General features: G+C 37.2%; 1 protein-coding gene across 3 annotated transcripts in view; it reads right to left on the reverse strand.

Annotated features, from left to right (window-relative positions):
• LOC103798315 (gamma-aminobutyric acid receptor subunit beta-2) overlaps positions 1-17,018 on the reverse strand; it is a 98,918-nt gene extending 81,900 nt beyond the window's left edge. For all 3 annotated transcript variants that reach the window (XM_009070567.1, XM_009070566.1, XM_009070568.1), the window contains exon 1: positions 16,803-17,018. In XM_009070567.1, the coding sequence (XP_009068815.1) occupies positions 16,803-17,008 (206 nt within the window). In that variant the 5' untranslated portion in view covers positions 17,009-17,018. The remainder of the gene's footprint in view (positions 1-16,802) is intronic.
• Positions 17,019-17,702: the final 684 nt, after the last annotated feature.

Below are 17,702 nucleotides of genomic sequence, written 5' to 3' on the forward strand. Positions count from 1 at the left end.
TATCACACACTGAGTGCTGGAAATCTAAAGAGAAAAGCTACACGGGGTTGGCTTTTGGATATCCAGTTGGTCCTTTGCTGTTTAAGAAACGTTTGAAACTTCTCTGTAATTAGATTTCAGTGGCCAGAACTCTAATCCATACACCAGAGGGTGGGGGAGGTGGGGAAGAACACAAAGAAGACAAGAAAGAAGGAATTTCCTCCTAATTATCATCTTTTTCTGCAAAACATGCTTTTTAATAAATAAAATCTGTATTCCCTTAAGGCAAGCTTCAGTAATCTTACCAAGGTCCCTTCTTTGCATTCTAATGCTAGTGACATCCATCAGTTTCTGTAGTCAAAGTTATTTGCATTTATGATCAATAAAGCTATTAGATTGGGAAGATACTTGACTCTGACCTGCCAAAGAGCTTGAGATGACTCTGTATACAATACCATTAGCAGATAGTCTGTGACTTGAGTCTCAAAGAGACTCCGAGTTCAACTGATTCTAATCAGAGTTTAATCAGGTCTCTGCTCTCCATAGACTTATGCAGACAGTGGGTATCACTTTTAACATTTTGTAGAGCCAGAACTGACTTTTAACACTTCACACTGCAGTGAAAGTTGAATCAATACATAGTCTATATATGAAGGACTTCTTGGTATTGTGTACTTTTACAATTTAATTTATAAACATGTCCCCCACTGCTTTTCATGTTACCTTAGCTATATATGAACCTTCTTTTCTCCAAGAAACAAGTTCAAACTAGTTCAGATTTGAGGTAGATGAAGAGTCAGCTGAAAAATATCAGTCCTACATACACCTGATCAGAAATTAAATGCTTATCTCAGATACATCAGACCTGTCCTGGATCTATTCCCTCAGTTCAGGGAATTTTATAAGTGATTGTTTTGCTGTAGAAAGTGCATCTTTTGCCTTCTTCCATTTTATTTTTTTAACCAATCTCTAAAATTACTCCTATGCTTTACTTAAAAGTCCTTTATACATAAACAATAGGACAACACATACTGAAACTCAGTAAATCAAATTCAGAGCATCAGGAAGCATTTAGTTGATTAAATGCACAGGTGCTTTGAGGTGACTGAAAACTGGCATAAACCCACAAGGTGAAAGCATCACTTACACAGCAGGTTCAGCACAGATCCACCCCAGAGGCACAGCAGGGAGTTTGGTGGCTGCTGTGTCCTCTCTTACACATCCTTACCCACTCCTGAGCCCAAGCACAGGAGCAATGGGCATCCAGCCACAGCTCTTCTGCAAAATGTAGAGAATCACAGAATCATGTCTGCATGTCAACGCTGCTATCTCACACCAAACGATGGTAAGAGGGCGTGAGAGTTTCCATTAACCACCTGGCAAGAACACCTTTTCAATTTTTTAATGTACAAGGGTAACAATAGTACAAGAACAAAACTACCACTCCCTTCATGAGGCAAAGTACTTGTGGGAAATAAGCTGGAAGAGCTTAAAAAAAATAACTACTCAACAGAAAAGTCTTAGCAGGGATGTGGACTACAAGTCAGCACTGCCTGCAATATGAGGTCTGTAGGAGAGAATACAATATAATGAAACAGCCACACTTTTATGGGCAAGCAGGTTTCCCCAAGTGAGAACTACGAAATGGTACATTAAAATTATCTCTGCCATGTCTTGGGTGGGTAAGATAATTCTGTCTAAGCCAGTCCCAGCATTCTTCTGATTTCACACATGTTCCCAAGGAGAAATATCCATCTGTTTGTTTTTTTGTTTGGTTTGCTTAGGGTCTTTTAATTGTCACAACATTTCAGTTTTTTAGATACAAATTGACTTTCAGATATTTCAAGCACTGACCAGAATTCATCACTACTGTCACACTTTACATATGTTCATTTAACCTAAAGCTAGAGCTAGTGACTCTGCAAAATCTCTCTTATAGGTGGTAAATCTCATTTCTAACTGTAGACCAGAAATTTAGCAAATAATGTCAGCAGTTTAATAACTCCTGTGAGGGTTAAATGTTTTTCCATCAATGCACCTCCAACCTGACAAATGAGAAGACTATCACATGACAGTCAGCACCACACTACAGAAGCTGTTCTTTGGAACTTTGGTGGAGTTTGTTTATATTCTAATCCACATTTCATAGAGACACAGGCACTGAGGTGACAAACAACTTGCTCAGAACAGCTGTACTTTTCAGAATTTTCAATCTCAAATTTATGATGCTGAAAGCATCGAAGTATGTTTGTGGTGCAGTGGATCTGTCCAAGCTTCCCATTTAGTCAAAGTTGATTTCTAGCCAATTGATTCAATCGTGACTGTAGTGCCTTAACAGGGTCTTAATAACTTCTTTCTTCTTGGAATAACAAAGAGCACCTCACTCAGAAGGCAAACTACATATTATGCAAAGCCTTTGTGTCTTCTGCGTTAGGTAACAGAAACCATGCTCTGGGTGCAAGCCTCCAACTCTGTATGTAGGAAAAGTAAGATCCTTTCAGGTCATCTCTACTGCTTTTAGGTCACTTCTCAATTCACATTCTGACAGTTCATATCTCAGGAACCTTGAAACATGCCAGACAGAGCCCTTAAAGTCACCCCACTCTGTCTGTGCATCATTCCTCTGTAACCCAGAGGCTCACTACCCCCTCACTGCCTTCCCCTGCAAACAACTTCACATAGAGAGGTATTAATCCCTGTCTTGCCAGAAGCAATATATACCCTTGATAGCTTCACATAGAGAGGTATTAATCCTTGTATTGCCAGAAGCAATATATACCCTTGATATGGAGACCTCAGAGGTAGAACTCTCACTGACAGGGAAAGAACTTCCCTCTCAGTTGGCAAAAGTAACTTTTAAAGAGTAACCCCGAACTTCCTCTGATTGTGTCTGCAACACAGGATCTTTCCTAAACAAATGAATAGCAAAATAAAACAAAAATTGCCCCAGTATTTGCCAATAATGATCAGGAACCGAGCAGTGATACTTGAAAGCAAACAAGCCTTTAAATAATGAGAAAAATGTATAGAATCTGTGATTTCTCTCAAGAACAAATCCAGAAAATGTTTGAACACAGAAATGCCAATACTATCATGTGAAAGAAGAAATAATAGAAAATCTGGGAAGTAGGATAGCCATGACAGACATGACATCACAGAAGAAATGAAATTTTAAGGAATTGTCTTTATTATTTGCGCCTAAATTGCTCCTGTTTTTTCTTGCAAAGCATAAGAAGAATAAATGTACGAGTAGGAAAGAAAGTAAAACAACAAAATAAGCACCGAAAGTATTTACTTTCAACTTGTCACATACAAATTACACTTGAATTCTAGTAATTAAAAAAAATACTTGCAGTGAAACTTCAATACCTGTAAATTTTGTCTAGGTTACAGAATGAAGTCTGTGAATCTTCTGAAGGCATAAGGAATGACTTATAGTTACCCACATAAACCAGGCACTGCAAATATCACATGCTGTCAGTAGGAATGAAGATGAAAATTCAGTGCTCCTGGCTGTGATTTGCTTGAAGGTTTCGGGCAAAGCTTGGCACAGGTGTGTTTAAAAGAAGAAAGCAGACGTCCAAATCCTGCCTCTTAGCAACAAGATATAATCATAGTATTGGATTTAAAAGCAGGTGATGAATCACAAATCTTCATAAATAACGAGATGGCAATACACCCTCTTTGCATGGTGTAAATGTCACGAGAGGAAGAGATGGAAAGCAAAGTATCACATAGCTAAGCCACTACCATCTGCACAATTAATATATGTTCTAAGCAACGAGGGAGTAGGAGGAAAAGCATCATCACTTATGACTCTGTAGTCATTAGCCAGGATCCTAATCTTCATTAGACAAACGAATTAAAACTCACCATTTACTGAAGCTGTCACAGTGGCTCCAAAACAATACTCTAAATATGGTCCCACTGGAGTTGGATGAAAATGATGCATTTTGAAGGAGTAGTTAGTAAGCAGAAGCGTGATACCAAGATAAACTGACAATCTAGTGCTTTTAATCCAAGGCAACCCTCCTCCCTCCCCCCCAGTTGAATCAAATTTACAATAAGGAGAAAAAGAAAATAGAGCACATGAAAAATTTTAGAGAAAAACAGTGACTCTGGAAAAAAAAAGGTCTGTAATTCAATGAAAAACTGACCACAAAATCACACTGGCTTTCCAGAAGTTTTTTGAGATTTTACAGACTTCACATTAGAAAATTGCTGAACAGAGGGTTTAGATGAGAACATAGTGATGATGCAGAATAGTAAAACTAGCAAAGCCAGAAGGGGAGAAGATAATGCATTTTCAAAGCAAACATAAGGAAGCAGGGAAACTTTGTCGGTGCTAAGAATGTATTTGATCAATTAAAATTTGAGGGCAGATGCTATATTTTCATTACTACTCAATATTGAAAATAATGTGAAAATTATACTCAAACAGGGAAGGGAAATGTTTTTGCTAACATTGACCCTTTGTGCCAATCTTGAGAGGGATTTGTTTACCTAAGTGGAAACTCTCCCATGTTCCTGGGCACTAAAACCTTTTTTAATAGACAAATCCAGATGCAGAGCTGACACTCTGCTCTCTTAAGTGATATCACACTTTCAGAATGGAAGACAACAGATTATTTGTCACACTAGCCTGAACAATCATTGTCTTTTAAAAAACACTTTGAACTTCCTAATTTCCAGGGCTGGTAAGAGCTGCTGCACAACAAATAACTGCAAGGAATAATACTCTTCATTTGCTCAGCCCTGTCAAAACTAGCAAACATAAATTAACTCTCATATTCTGCTCATTTCTCTCAACTGGAATAGAAATTTTAAAAAAACTCTCCAAGTATAAGAATACCTTATTTCCATAAATACTTTTGGGTTTCTGCCACAGGCACAATATTAAATTTGCCACTTTCCCACCCTATTTTGCAGGGATGGGAAATTCAGGTTTATAGTAGCGATATTCTGGGATATTTGCTCAGGGTCAGGAGTCTCTCCAGGTTTATCAGCTTGGCCATCAGTAACATATTTAACAAAACACAATATACAAATCCAATACTTCACACAGCAAAACCAAAATGTGTTCTTGCTACATATTGCACTGACAAATGCAACTTAATATAAAAGTTATCTACGTGAACAAAACTGATTTATCAATCCTTTTTTTAAATTTCATAAGGTTAAATCAGAATTATCCTTGCCTACCTCAAGCTATAATTCAGGCACTGCATTCATTAGTCATGTATTTCCTAATTGTCTTATATTGATCTAATATCCAGAGCTTTCTCCTGAACTAAGCCCTAATAAGGCTTTCTAATATCTATGATGAATACCAGAGGTAACACTTAATATTTACTTTCATTCTTGACATTAAACAAATATTACACTCCATGCCTTTTTACTCATCTTCAGTTCTGTGGGGCAGTACTCCCACTGCTAGCAATCTTAGTGCCTTTGTTCAGTCACACCACTATTTTTATAACCAGGACACAGCCTATTTCCATGGCAATCTCATAAATCATAGATAGAGACTGTATTGAAATTAAAGCTGAATTGAAATAAAATGGAAAGATGAAGCTTAAAGAAAGTTAAATGAGGTGAAGCAGACGAGATGTGACCAGATAGGACAACAGGAATGGGAGTGTAATTCATTCAATATATGAAAAACACCTGCAGTACTTATGGAAACAAAATATTAACACAGAAAAAAAACCCCATCACCAAAATACCTACTGCAACACCACAGTATCAGATTCTGAGATATCCCCACACAATGCTTTTAGATGGTTTTGGAAATAATGCTGTGTTCAATACAAAAAAAGAAGGAGTGCCATGATATAAGCTTTGGGTCTGGACAGTTAAAACAAAGGAGGAGCAGAAGAGAGATGATGACAGGAGCCCTAACTTAAATGGCAAACTGCAGCTGCTCTGGATTTACATGAGTAGGACCTCACTGCATCAGTGGGTACCTACAGACCCACTTGTGCAGGGGAAAGGTTTCTTCCTAATTCTTGTGCACAAAGATCTTTATGCTCTCAAACAATTCAATTTTCATCTCTCCTGGAACTGTAGCTTACCTCCTCATATTTTTAAGCTCTTTGGTTTGTTGTTTTTATCCTTCAGTTTTAGTAATATGTAAATAATTTCCCTGAAATTATACTGTGTCTTCTCTATGACATAAAAACCTCTTGCATCAGGAGCTGAAGACAAAATTCTAGGAAAAAGTAATTAATCTTGTTTATATCTTCAGTATGTCTTCCTCTAAAAGGAAATAAACTACTCTGGTTGGGAGAAGGGATGGTTGTTTCTTTAATACACAGCAGTGCTCTTACACAACTCTTTTTCAGATAAATATTTCAGCTCTTGAATGTATTTCTGGAAGGCATAGCAAAGTTACATGAAAATGACTACTGGCATATCTTTCTTATGGCTGTTCTATCACCTCTTTAAAAATCTAAGAGCAACAAAAGTCATCTCCTCTCTGTCATGTATGCCATTTCTCCAGCAACACTAACACTGTGGAACAATATTCAAAGCCATATCAGGTTAGCCATAATATTTGTACATTAGAACTGTGCATACTTTGGAGACCTCTCTGTAGAAACAGCTTAGACTAATGTTTAAAGATGCACAGTGCTTTACTCAAACTTGTTTGCCAAGAATAAAATGTATTCTGAGATGGAACTATGAAATAAGCTTCTAATGTCTGTAATTAAAAAGAGTAGGAGAGAGGGCTGAATATTCAGCATTTGCTTCCTTGCCTTTGTCTTGTTTTCCATCTTGTGCACTGATGGTCATCTCTGCTTTTTCACAAAGAGAACCAAATGGAGCAGATCTGAGCCATCTTCTAGAGAGGGAATGATAAGATGAAAACACAGATTATGATATCTCCCAGAAAGGACAGAGCTTATCAGCAAGGTCTAAAAATAATTTACCTCCTCAGCTGACCACATACAAACATTCTGTAGTCGTTTGAGTTCAGGGGATTTTTAAGCTCTTTGCAAGTAGTCTTCGTTGCCTGAAATTTGTAATATTTTGGTAAAAATATCTGAGGTAGATTGCAACAAGCTTTATGATCACAATAAATTAATGCTTTGCTGCTTTCCCACATAAGCAAAAGCATTCAGAATTTTATTTATATGCAGGATCAGCTATATTACTTTGTTAAGGTACATGGCTATTATTCTAAAACACACATCTTGTTTTCCAGTTAAACAAACAAAAAGAACTACATAAGATCTATTGTTGTTAGTTAAATTTTGCTAACATTTCTACCAGTAACATCTGTCACAAAAACTGGAACAACAAAAAGTCACAATAGCAAATCACAAAAAAAAAGGGGGGACAGAGTTTGTGGATGTAAACATTGTAATAAAGAACTATCTCCTTCTATCTCCACCATTTTTGATGTTTACCAAGATATCTCCAAATGGGGATAGATTCGGGATTGACAGAATTAACACATTAGAGCAGGTTAGAAAACTCAAAGTGCACAAGAGAGACTCCTGCAACATAAGTGCTAGACTACTTGGTCCTAACCATACTGTGCCAGTTTGAGTTAATGCAAGTGAAACTGAGGTCTCTAAGTGCTTCCCCAACAGCTACACACCCTTTGTGCTTTTCCATTCTGACACTAAAGAGAGAATGCACCATAACATTTTTCAGTATATACTGAATTAATTTTCCTTTACCACTTTAACTAGAAAAAAAAGTTGCCATGCAGCACCTTCTACAGTAAAACTAACTTAGTCTTGCAGTAATTGTTAAGGTCCATCACTGCATTTACTAAGTGGAAACAAATGTTAGTTTAATAATCCCCAATGGCTTTACAATCCTGCACAGGGCTTTGGGAAAAGGAGATTTTTTTCACATAAAAAGGTCATATGCTTTTATATACCTTTCACTTTTCAAGATAAATTTTTGGAGCAAATATTTTAAAATGTAAGAGTTCTAAAAAACAGTCCTGAGTGAGATCTCTGTCAGAAAATGAACACATAAGCTGTATGTATTTGGGCAACAAACAGGAGGAGCTAGAATCCACTGTGCAGCAGGAAAACTGATATAGTCACCATCATGGAAACACAGGGGGATGACTGGCACAACCACAGTGCTGCAATGATGGCTATAAAGTCTTCAGAAGGGATAGGCAAGGAAGGAGGAGCAGAGGGGTAATCCTGTATGTTTGGGAGTGTTTTGTCTAGACCTTGACAATGCTGACAACAGTGTTAAGGGTTTAGGGGTAAGGATCAGGGGGAAGGTCAACAAGACAGATATCATGGTGGGAGTCTCTTATAGGCCACTCAACCACTGCTGGCCCCCAGAGACCAGTACTGGGGCCAGTCCTCTTTAATATCTTCATCAATCATCTGGAGGAGGGGATCGAGTGTACCCTCAGTAAGTTCATGGATGACACCAAGTTGGGCAGGAGTGTTGATCTGCTGGTGGGTAGAGGAATCTGGACAGGTTGGATTGATGGGCCAAGGCCAATTGTCTGATGTTATGAATGTGGTAATGTGTGAATGCTATACTCAGTTTAGGGCCTCTCACTACAAGAAAGACATTGAGATGCTGGAGCAAGTCCAGAGAAGGGCAACAGAGCTGGGTGAAGGGTCTGGAGCATAAGTCTGATGAGGAATGGCTGAAGGAGTTGGGATGGCTCAGACTGAAGAAAAGGAGGTTCAGGGGACACTTTATCACTCTCTACAACTACCTGAAAAGAGAGATCTAAATTGGATATCAGGAAAAATGCCTTCACTGTAAGGACTGTTGAGCACTGTGAAGGATACCCGTGAAATTGGTGGAGTCACCAACCCTGGAGGGATTTCAAAGACGTGCAGAAGTGCTGCTTAGGTACATGGTTTAGCCATGGACTAATCAGTGCTGGATTGTCAGCTGGACTTGATGTTAAAAGTTGTTTCCCACCTAAACACTTCCACGATTCTATTTGCACAGCAAATACAATCTGATGTTCACTGTCAGCATTAGACATGGCAGAACAGACATGGTAACCTGTTGAAAGCTGCCATGGATATTCAACATTCTGCATTTGTTGCAATTTTTAAAAAGAGTGTTCTCAAGAATGACACACTGTACCATATGAAGATGGAGAAAACATAACTTCTCCATTCAGAAGCTGAGGAGGATAAGGCATTCTGGCAAACTCTCCCTGTGAAATGCTGAATGTGGATTTACAGTTCATGCGTGAGAATAATTTAGGGACCTGAAGATTTGTTCGTCTCTGGCAGTTGCCCAGAAACAATTGTGTCAACAGACTACAAGCCATAGAGATCTATGCTGTATTGATTACACCCCTTGAAACACCTTCTGCTATGGAAACAGCAGTTTCTGAGGAAACAGTCCCCAGATCACATCAGTGAGATGATTGCTAAGGTCCTTTTTGTTCTGACACTAGGATCATGCCTGCATGTAGTTCTTTCCTTGCGATTTGATCCCACAGTCTCCTTCTGGCCCTGAGACATTTTTCCCATCTGCTCGTACAGATGGCACACTCAAGTGAATTTAAAAGAAGGGTTTTCCAAACTTTTCCTGTTCTCTCTCTCCTCGAATTAGATGGTTCTAGACTAGCAGAAGCAGGGAATGTTCTATGGATGATTATTCAGAAAGAAAAAAGCAGGAGAAAAAATATTCTTACATTCTTACACAAGTGATTCAGAGAAGAAAAAACCTATTCACTGAATGGTCTGTGCAAGTGCTGCATTATAGCCTAAAGATCAGTGATCAGCACAGCTTAAAAGTGCTCTTGGCAGAGGCTTTCACACATCTCCAGTGACTGGAGAACTTACCTGGAAGCACAAACGCCCAGAATTTCTTACAACTTATCCTAGTTTTTCTCCTCCTAAGCAGGACTGAATACTGTTCCATGAAAAGGTCTCCCCAGTTGTTTTGCATATAGAGGGCCATGAGACATTTCCATTTTCAAAGAAATAAAAGAATAGAAAATAGACCCAAGGAGATGAGGAAAAAACTAAAATAAAATAAGAATCACTTAGATTTTAGGAGTTTCTGCAATTCTTATTTCTCAGAAACCATTTTACCATTCTGTGAATTTCAATAACAAAATATAACAAAATAACAATCTCTTCCCAGAAAGTGTATTAAAACCTAAAGGAAATGCTTTGGGGGAAGGAAAAATCCCCCAAAATAGATATTTAACTGGAATGAAAAAAAAGCCCAAGTACTTGCACCTCCGCATAAAACACTTTGTAGGAAAAAACAATAAACAATCCTTTCTTTTAATAAAGAGAGTTCTACAGTATCTTATATTAAAAGTTTAAAAGGAAAGCTTCATCTGTACACTCAAAGAACAACTAGAAAGTGATTATGTTACTGCAGATTATGTACCCACAGAAACAGGAAATAAAAGAGGTCTTATTAATTCTAAGGACAGTGTCATAACTTTTCCTTTTGCTACACGTGCAAGGCCCCCTGACCCTGCTCCTACTCATGACACTTCTCTCAGATGTTACCCATTTTAGTTAAATATTGTGTGCAAGTAGAACTTTATACATATACAAATATACTGTGTATATATATAGCAGATACATATCTCATGTATTTAAGCATATGTGTATACACACACTTAGCATCCACCCAAGCTGAGCCTTGACCACAGCATCCTGATGTGAAAATTTCCATCCTCAGGATCACCAACTACCAGCTCAAACGATAGTATCAAAAACATTACAGAAGGGAAATGATAGATTGCTGTAATTCTAAATTATGTTAGTTATTAAATTTTAATTTAAGATTAAATGCTTGATGACCTCTACCTGTTTTTGGAATATGCAATACCCTTGGAGCAACTTAAACTATTCCATGGTTCTATAGCTGATGGAGTTTTTCTTGCTAATGTAGAATAAATGCCACAGTCTGTCTGTTAGGCAATAAAACTCAGGGTTTTTTTTCACTTCATTGCAATGTAATAATCTTGGATAATAGGGCTTTTAATGGAAAAGATTCCTGTGACTTGAAGCTTTTTTCTTATAAAGCTTAATTGAATTAATTATTCACATACAAATGACTTAACAGCCACTTCATAAAAAAAAAAAAAAAAAAAAGCAAAAACTCCCTATTGAATACTTCTCCTATACTTAAAAACTAATAAAGAAACAAAGACAGAAAGATATCTTTGTTTTCTTTCAGATAGGGGAGATACTTAAAATACAGCCACCCTCCCTCCTGCTGTGGATGGATGGTGAAATGATGCCATTCCAAATCCTACAGCAAAATGCATATTTAATCTATGAGTCCTTAATTGAAAAAGAAATTTATCATAGACAGTGATCTCCTTTTCACTCCAAAAATGGCATCTTTCCTAAAGCTGGCTCAATTTGTGAATGGGCTGCTACATAGGAAAACTGGAACCATGCGATTCTGCAGAGAAGGGAACAGATTTGTATCTGTAAAGCAGCTATCCCAAGGTGCACATGAGAGCTGGCATTTCATAATTCTTCATAACAATACTTGGCACTTATGTAGTGTTTTATGGGATCAAAGCACTCTACAAGCTAATTAATTCATCTCCACAACACCCCTGCGTAGAGGTTATAGATTATTAGAGTAACAGGAGTAGTATTTCTCTGCTTTATTCCTTGGGACCTTCAACAGAACTATTTGCATGAGGAAAGAAAACAGAATCTGGCCAATACCTTGGGCTTGTTTGGTTAAAATAACAATTAATTGATTTAACATGCTGGGATTCAAGTTCCTGTCCCTATGCTGAATCTCTACTGTGCAAGACAAGAGTTGGTATCTGACTTGTGCTGCCTGAGGACCTCCAAACAGTGAGATTGGGGAGGTAACGCTTCCTTGCTAGTGCAGGGGATGTTTTGTACTCAAGTCTTCACAGCTCCATAAATTCAATTTCTAACAATGTTTTACTAAATTTGCATTTATTTCTGCATGCTTTCAGAAAGTTCTTGTTTTGGACACCTGCATGCAAGATATAAGGGTTCTTATAAACATGTATGTATACTAAGAGCTTTGCAAATCGAGATACAGAAATCCAATTCACCTCATTTCTTGTGCAAAAGTAAACAACTCTCTGTCAGACTGTGAATTAACTTTGGCAAGTGTTGGCAAAGCTCAGTAATTGCACCTATAAGTGTAAGTGCTAGAGAAAAAAAATTACCCTATTAATACAATGGAAACACTTGTTCACTGACTGAGATTCTCATGTTCAAGCAAGTCTTAAACAAATTCCTTTTTATGTCCCCTTTGCAATGCTCGTATATGCCTTATAGTCATATCAAGAAATTTAGTGTTCTACGTTCACAGGAGATAAAAATAAAACGATAAGAAGTGATACCCAAAATTAAGAAAACTTGTCTGTTTAACTGGGGCAATGGAAAGCTACTGACACTTTTGGCAGCCTCATAAAGATATGCACAATATTTATTTTTTTATTTTAACAAATGGCAGCACTGTTTTGGGATGCTATTGGTGCTTTTTATGATTATAATGCTTATCTCCTTTTCTCCCCTAAGGCTAGACAAGGCCCCAGTTTGACTGGAGGGCTACATAGCCCGGAGAGGCATCAATGTGATGGACCCAGAAACACCTGCCCCCTTGACAACTAGCATGATTGACAACAGAGCATCCAGAATAATATCTTCCTCCCAGAAAAGATACCCACATCCTTTTTATTCTTTCTGAAATCCCCACATTGCGAAAGATTTTGAGAGAATTTTTTGCTTAGCATGAAAAGGCATTAAAAGTCTTTAAACAACTTCTGCCCAGCTTCTGGAAATAGAATTTTGTGGCAAAACGGTAGGACAGATCTCTCATTTTCTTCCAGAGGAAGTTTTGGAATGACAAGGCTATTTGAAATATTATATACAGTCCAAAGACATTATTTTAATTCCAGCTATCACAAACGATTTTATGGTCCTAAAACTGAAATGTGCAACTTTACCTCCAACTTATGATTAGTATTTTACTTAAAAAATAAGACCTACTGGGGAAAAAAGAATAAAAGAAAAAGCAAAAAGCAACAAAATAAATATCAGATCAGATGACTGGCTGAAGAATAAGGTGGTGTGAACAATTCACCTCTCACAGAGTATGGTCTGAGAACTAAAGGCAATTGCTTTTTAAACTGTCCATCAGATTTCATAGCTAATAAGTTGCATATGAGAAGTTAAACTGCTGAACAAGTCTATTTATACAACAAAAATGCCCAAGGCTGTTTTAATAGAGCGAAGTGTGGGAGAATCTATTTCACTTGCAACAGTAAAAATTTCCAAGCAGCTGAAACCGAGTGAGCAGACAGCAGAAGGCACAGCTGAGACAACACAAAATCCAAGCATCCAGGACTATTTTGGATTCATGTGACTCAATGATGGTAGCAGGAAATAAAGAGAGGACGAAGCAAGACCATCATACACATAATTCCCTCATTTACGGGAGATTATTCTGTTGCATCAGTCAAACAGGAATTATTGCTGGCTGGGTTGGAAACTTGTAGTTGGCAATATATTAAATAAATCTTGGCAAGTAAAACTGTCGTGCTTTTAAATGGGACAAGCCTCTCATTTCTGACAAAACTATGCTGTTTTACTTCCTTTTGTTTTCTTTTTGGCTAAAAAGGATGGGAATGCCATCCCCTCACAAAAGGTGGCCCCTATCACAAGGTCCCTATATATACTATTTTTCAGTGAAAACCACCCACAAATGTCAGTTGCAAAAAGCATAAAACCATCCTACTGAAGAGATACAAAAGGATACAATACTCTTGGGCATGGAATTATCAGTTCTCTAGCCACTATCTCAGAGCTCTCTTGTGAGGAGTCTTAGGAGAAGCATAGGTAAGAGTCAAAATCCCTGTAAAAAGCCTGTTAATAGTGCAAAACCACATGAAACATCTTTGTCTTCAGCCACTTCAACTATATTTAATTCTAATATTCTAAAGTAAATTTCCTCCTTATACCAACATACAACATCCCAATACTCTCTTCCAGCAAAGGGGTGAGTTCCAGAAAGGCAGCATAACAAAGTTAACCAAAAGGTAGGGATTCCAAATTGGTAAACAGAAGGATTTTGCTTGTCACCCTCCACAAATCTTGCTTTCCAATCCTGGGGAAAAAAAACCCTCAGAAAACTTCCAGTGCTTTCAGGGGCTGCAAAAATCAGAGAAGTGATTCTTTCCCAGGATTACAGAGAATAAAGCAGAAGACAGTTGAACTTTCCATCCGTGTGTGAGAACAGATTTGATGTCAAAAGTCACAGGAAATTTTATATGTATATAGTTATATGCCTAAAAATAAATTTAAGAAATAACAAATCTTATGTACTGTAGCATCTATTTCTGCTAAGTGTGTTATATAAACTAGATCTCTTAACATACAGAAATTTAGTTAAAGCCATATCCTTTACTGAGTTCTGACTGCATATCTTATTCAAGCTTTGCACAACCTACTGTAAACTGCTTGCTATCCTAGATTTGAATCTCTAAATTTACTGTTCTGTATATGTTGTCAAATCACTAATATCCTCTTGCAAGTCATCTTTGCTACTAACATAGTAATTTTCCCTATAATGACTCTTCATTTAAGACTATATGTTTACAATTTTCTACCATTTAAGTGATTTAAGTATATCATCTATTGAATGTCCTGGTCTTGGCAGCAAAGAAGAATTTTCTTGCCAGATGGAATATGAAAATAACATGAAATAAAACATTTGCCCAAAACATAAATAGCTGGCAGCTATTCCTCAGAAATAAAAATCCTTCTTAACCTAAAAGTAACCAGTATGTCAAGTTCGCCGTAAAATATTGGTCGAGAATTCATTTATGCCCTTAATCAATGCCCTGTAGCAGTGAATAGGGCAGGCTAGGAGGACAACATACCTACCATATAGAGGCCTTCATTCATTATTAACCATTTTCTCTCTCCCCTCTTTCAGTGACAGCATAATCCAGGTGCTTACAAAACTGCCTCCTAGTCCTTCCTGAAATTTACCTTCACAATGTCAAACCTAACCCGATGTGACATGCATACAATGGATGGGTTCTGTGCACAAAACCAAAGAGAACAATGTTAAGGGATCACTGCTTGCTGCATAAAATAGAAATTAAACTCTAGGGACACAAAAGAATGGGATGGTTACATTTATGCATTACCATTTTTCTAATATCACTTGCAATTCAATGAATTTGGTTACAGCAATGGAGGTAAATGAAACCAGATTCACAGAGACATATATATGTGTGTGCATGTGATACGTGTACACACACATGTTCAGAAACAGATATATGGGGAGGTAAAAAAAATTAAGACTAACACCTAAAGGAATCTCACTTTAGTAGAATGCATCCCAAAGTAAGAATATGCAACGGCAAGTATAAGCTAAAGCACATTAATGCAGCAATAACAGTAGTGATTTTCAGAGCAGCATTAGCATACAGGACTTTTTGGATGGCATTTTTAAGATATATGGAAATTACTACTAAGTAGGCATTAAATATATCACTACTGTGGACACTTAAAATGGCATTAGCTCTGAATTGAATTTAGATGGAATAAATAGATAAAGCTATTTAAAGCTATAAAACTGAAACCTTAATATGAGAATCAGATCATTGATTGCCACATGGTCCAGTAAAGGCAAAAGCAGAATCTGGCCATTCACATAACCCTGCTGTGTTACCACCAGTGTGTTTGCCTCATCCACCCCAGGGTTTGAAAGACATTTGAGTCAGGAAGACTTTCTGAGACCTACTCAGCTGAGTCTGAGGAAAGCATTAAGCCTGATATTTCATAATTTATTATGAAAAGCAATAATAAAGATTATAATTTCAGAGTCTTAATCTGAAAACTACACCAAACCCATTGTTATGCTTGCTCTCACTCCATTAATGCAAGTGTGTGTTGGGTAGTTGGTTTATATTTCACTTTACTGTAAACTACAAGTTACACCATTTGAAGGAACGAAGGATCTGTTGCTTCACTGAACAATAACAAAAAGTCCAGACTTGCTCCTGGCCATAGTGCTAAAGCCTGAACTGCTCCCACAGAAAACACAATTGGACACAACAAAAATTGGTAACTACGCTAACCAGCTCCGCAGCATTTTCTTTTGTTAACTCACACATTTCTTTCCTTCTATTTTGTTACCTACCCACACCATATTATCAGTCACCTTTTGCAGCAACATATTTAAATCACTTTCTCAGTAATTATTTTTCCTATCAGTAATCAGGCATTTTCCCCACTTTTCAGAACTTCTCAAGAGTGAAGCTCTTCTGTTTATTTCTCCAGTCACCACTATTCATACACAACATCACACTGAAGAACATTTCAAGTCATGCCTCATCTTAATGAAAATCAGAAAGTTAATTCATCTGGGTAGCATATAAACCGATCTAATATTCAATCAAAAATATTTATAAAACATATCAGTTAAACTATCAATTCAGCTGTCACATACATTTTCCATTTTGTCCTCTAATCCTCATTTTGTATTTCATATTTCAATTCCTTTGAGGAAGCAGTTCTAAAACAGGCTTTTAATCCAGAATGAGTATTTCAAATAATATTTACAGTCTTATCTGTTCTTAATACAAGTGTCTGAACTGTACTAAAAATGGCAGTTTATCTCCAAAATTTGGATTAAAAAAAATAAAATCTTTATCCATCCTTAGAATGCTTAATTTAAATTTTTTTTTCTGGAATATCATCAGTTATATAGAATACAGCAATAAAAAGAATAGCATCAAAAAAAGGCAAAGAATGGGGTTTATTTTTAGCCTTCTAATCATGGCTTTAAATGAAGAGACAGAAGAGTTAGAAATGGTTCATACTGACCTGAGCCCATAAAGGACTGTCCCATCTGGATGCAAACGGATCATTCTGTTCTTCACAGTGACACCATGTACAAATGACTTCTTGTCATTTAAAAAATAGGTATCGGGCACCCACAGCTGATCAGCTACTCTGTTGTCCAGAGTAAGATTTAGAGGTATTACATTATACGACAGCCTCTTATCCCTCCACGCCTGCTGAAAGTACATTGTCAAGGTATAGTCCTGTGATGATAAAAACAAAAGAAGTTGGCATTGAAACAGATGGCATACATATGCAAAAACAAAAAGACAATGCAAATACACATTCATTATGACTGTTCTTAAAGGCAAACATTTCTGTTCAGAATTTCCATAAGAAGATTTATTTATTTTTACAGTACTGAACATCTTGTGTATACTTAATAACAGCAATGAGAATACAGAGAAGATTGGGCATTTACATTTTCTGAATGACTTGGGAGTTCTCATTTCAATATTTAAAAATAAAAATGGGAAAAAAATTGTAGACATTTAATAGCCTGCAATTTCTGTAGCACTTAACAACCTGGGAGTTCCAGGAAACAGGAACATTCACAGATCTTACTTTCATCTCAAGGTCTTCACTACATTCAATAGAGCTCTGGTTCAGACCTTCTATCTCTGAAGCTGCAGTTACCACCCAAACACTTCACTAAATTAAAATCTCTTCAAAGTCTGTTAACTTTCCCCAGGGCACTGAAACCACTGGGAAGTCTCTGAGGTTCCCATGCTACAGACTCTTTTGGTCTTCAACTTAATTTTACAGATGAAGTAACTCTGGTTACTTCAGTGGAACAGTTCAGAGAGCACAATTAGCATGTCTGTAAATATTCACAGCATTATGAGACTTGCATTGTCTTGATGCAGGCCACTACTGAACAGT

The sequence above is a fragment of the Acanthisitta chloris genome, unplaced genomic scaffold (genome assembly GCF_000695815.1).
Source record: "Acanthisitta chloris isolate BGI_N310 unplaced genomic scaffold, ASM69581v1 scaffold16562, whole genome shotgun sequence".
Classification (NCBI taxonomy): domain Eukaryota; kingdom Metazoa; phylum Chordata; class Aves; order Passeriformes; family Acanthisittidae; genus Acanthisitta; species Acanthisitta chloris.